The sequence below is a fragment of the Syzygium oleosum genome, unplaced genomic scaffold, assembly GCF_021117445.2.
Source record: "Syzygium oleosum isolate NSW1041296 unplaced genomic scaffold, Sole_v2.1 Sole_v2.29, whole genome shotgun sequence".
NCBI lineage: Eukaryota > Viridiplantae > Streptophyta > Magnoliopsida > Myrtales > Myrtaceae > Syzygium > Syzygium oleosum.
Genome location: NW_026607513.1, coordinates 3,904,883 through 3,908,527, shown reverse-complemented (window position 1 = coordinate 3,908,527; position 3,645 = coordinate 3,904,883). Strand labels below are relative to the sequence as shown.

The window sequence follows — 3,645 nt, the reverse complement described above, 5'->3', positions numbered from 1 at the left end:
GATGTGAAATCGTGTTTAACTAACCAAAGGAAAACCCGAATATCTAAGAATCAAACCAAAAATTCTATCATGCATGCATTTTTTGTGTACTATTTCATACTTGCCTCATTGTGAAAAAGGGTTGTTTTTAGTTGACCAACTGAAAAATTCCTTATAGGAACTTGTCCGGTTGGTCCTGGTTGAGTTTCGGCACATTACAAGGGGAACATGTCCGGTTGGTCCGTGGATTCCTCGTGTTTAGGTTAGGTGCATGAAACACATTTGGAGAATTCCGTAAATGCTTCACTCTACACCTCCACCCATTAGGTCAACTCTTGACTCGGAGATCAGGTACACCCATTGTTGATAGTTTGTTTGTAAAATAAACAAAAAGGTGTCCTGTCTTACAGCGAAAAGATGTGAGTATGTGTGCCAATATATAAGTATGGAAATATTCTAACCTTACAAATGATGACCATGGGCTAAGTGGGCTTGACCTTATGATAATTTTTCACTTACAATTGATGACCATGGGCTAAGTGGGCTTAATTTCTCGCTTACTTTCTTAAGATACAACATTTATTCTTTAATTGTTTCCTTTTGAGTTCTTGGACAAGTACCAGAATTGCAATATAGTATTATCATTTTGAGATTTTGTTGTATCATAGAGGATTTTTGTCAGTAACCATTAGCAACTTTGTAGGACAAACAATTTCTTAAAGACAATGTATTTACGTCTCAAAGTCTGATTCCATTCTTGCCGATTATTTTCTAACCCCCACCACCTAAGTTCGTTCACTAGCACCAGCTTATACTACTATCCACCAATGGGAAGGGTTGAAATTAATGATTTTTGATAGATGCGACAACCATTCATCACCAATTTTTATTTTGATAGCTTGAATGCTTAGACATAGGCATGATGTCATAGAGGAAATTTATGTTTGACTTTCTCAAACATTAATAAGTGGAGGAGATATCATGTCATTCTTTTGGACAAACAAGTAGGAAGAAGCCGATTGACATAAGGGGTAATAGACCTTAAGCGAGCTTCCTTCTCTTTTAACTAAAATAAGGGGAAGTAAGATGCACGATTAGTCATGTCTTTACCACTCACATCTTCAAGAACCTCGCAACAAGTTGGCTAATATATATAGTATGGTAGGGATTTCTCTTTTGATTAGTCTTGTTATTCTTTAAGGAAGCAAAATTATTCATCTCTCTCTCTCTCTCTCTCTCTCTCTCTCTAATAATGGGAAAATAATATCTCTTCCCTAGGTTTTCTATCAGATAATTTCTTAAGAAACAGATCCATTCATGTCCTTATTTTTTGTCGGTCCTCAAATGGGGGTGCTTCCTTATAAAATCTTTCAGCAATCTCAGAGGTCATACCGTTGAGAATGACCAGTTGTCTTCTGACAACTCAATTTTTGTAGTATACACGCTTGGTATGGTCTCTATTGTACCCATCACGCCCTAAAAGATAAATCATCTACTGCATCAAATCATACCTCAGAGAAGACATTTATGTTTGCATAGTCCAACTCTTATGATGGAAAGGCCCAATATGTGATGACGTCATTATTTGGTGATGTCAACGCCTCTAGAGTAATTGGTGTATGGGCAGTCCAGAATACCCTTTGCATTTCGAATGAAAAATTACAGTGATGTGTGTGAACATGAAAAGGGGGTCTTGCGGAGAAATTTCTTTTGTCCTCATGTTTGAGCGCATGGTTTATCATGAAGTAAGACCAACAAAATCCACCTTTTTCACCGACACTAAACAGGACCTTCTCTTGCTATTATATGCCTTTTCAAGGGTTCAAGTTAACCTGGACAACTTTTACTGAAAAAAAGGAAACACGTGCTAGATCTTGCTTGGGTCACTATAAATTGGCGTTCTGAGGATTTAGGTTTTGGATGTGGGTCTAATCAAGTAGTCACGAGTACTCAGAGAGAATCATCAAATGGCCGAGCTGTGGGTTGTGTCGGATGAGAAAAGGAGGTTGAAGAAGGGCGCTTGGAGTGCAGCGGAAGATGAAAAGCTCACTGCTTATATCAAGAGGCATGGCATTTGGAATTGGAGCCGCATGGCTGAACCAGCAGGTGACTCCACTTAGACAAGATATGCATATGTTTCACTCACCATCTTTGTGTCTCTATGATTCTAATTTCTCTTTCAAGATGGGAATGATTATATGAAGCCGAATTACTCAAATTTGGACTAAACTTGTGTATTTGTGATTGATTCAGGACTGAAAAGAAGTGGGAAAAGTTGCCGACTTCGGTGGATGAACTATCTGAGGCCCAACCTTAGGCATGGAAATTTCACCAAAGAAGAGGATGAAACCATCATCAAGCTTCACGAAGTTCTGGGAAACAAGTAAGCAGATTCACTATAACAAATGCAGTGGAGTTCAAAAATACATCATCTCGATTTTCAATGAATTCCATCTCTTAACTCGTCTCTTCTGTTACAGATGGTCTGCAATCGCATCAAAACTTGTCGGAAGGACAGACAATGAAGTGAAGAATTACTGGAACAGCCGCTTGAAGAAGCGGTTCAAGGGAAAACCGATGCAAAAGCCAAGAAATTCCGTAGACGCAAGGGCGAGTAACAGTGTTGACGCCAATCATGAGAGTTCATCTCAAGGGGAAGAGGGTAGGTCAACTCCCACTTCAATTCCAGTACAATTGTCGAATCTCGGAGATTTTACCGGAAATCTGACTTCAAGCCCAGATAAATTTGGCGCATCGAGCTCTAATCAATCCATCGGAATCCATGGGGACAAGGAAAACTCCTTTGAGAACTATTTGTGTTCATCATACGTGGATGATGAAGTCCAAAGCTATTTGTGGGCACAACACTTTCCTGTGGATGATGCATACATGGTACAAGATCTAAATGCTTTTTTCATCGACTCGACGACTACGGTATCATATCCTGGGTGGCCATCGGAGACAACATTTTTTGCTGCTTCCTTGGAAGATTTTGCCGTTAATCTGTGGGAAAATTGATGGCCATCCATTCACCCTAACAAGATGCCGAGTATTGGTTTTTCGTTATGTTTTGAATTCTAGTATTTGTTTGAACGTACAGTACGGCAGTTCATGCCTTAATAAAGAGGAGGAAGTATGGATCTCTCCAAGGTTGTGAAGCTAGCTATGCAAGTTTATGTAACTGAGGACCGAAAGTCATTATTGTATAGCAAATGATGGTCTTTTGAGAGCTTCATGATGTTAGATTTTGAAGATTGAGAATGCAAACGTTATTTCATATAAGATCAATATGTACAAGAGATTCAAAGGAAAAAGAAAGGAAATTAGCCCATGTTCATATATTTATCGGCTTAAAGAAATAGAGCCAACTGATCATCAAGGTAAAACTTCCAAAACAGTGAGTGAAAGTTTACCAAATATTGATTTTGACAGTCATTCACAACACTTTGTTCCCTTAACAATTACCCCATAGCATCGGATAAACTCGCTATCGACATGCACGGCTCGCGAGGTCGAAACTTCTTTCGTACAGACGATACATTAAGGCAATCTCTAATACTGAGGAAGACCTTGAAAAAGTTCAGACCCTACAAATTAGTTTGTCAATTCAGATCACATGTTGGGCAGTACTCGAGGACAAATTTCACAACCCGGCCTTGAAACTGT

At 39.0% G+C, this 3,645-nt stretch overlaps 1 protein-coding gene across 1 annotated transcript; it reads left to right on the top strand.

Moving 5' to 3' along the window:
- The first annotated feature begins 1,778 nt into the window (after positions 1-1,778).
- LOC115692128 (transcription factor WER-like) lies at positions 1,779-3,261 on the top strand. The gene is made up of 3 exons (XM_030618891.2): positions 1,779-2,085; positions 2,233-2,362; positions 2,460-3,261. Exons 1-3 carry the CDS (start codon positions 1,947-1,949, stop codon positions 2,995-2,997), a joined length of 807 nt encoding a protein of 268 aa, XP_030474751.2. The 5' UTR covers positions 1,779-1,946; the 3' UTR covers positions 2,998-3,261.
- The last annotated feature ends 384 nt before the right edge of the window (positions 3,262-3,645 follow it).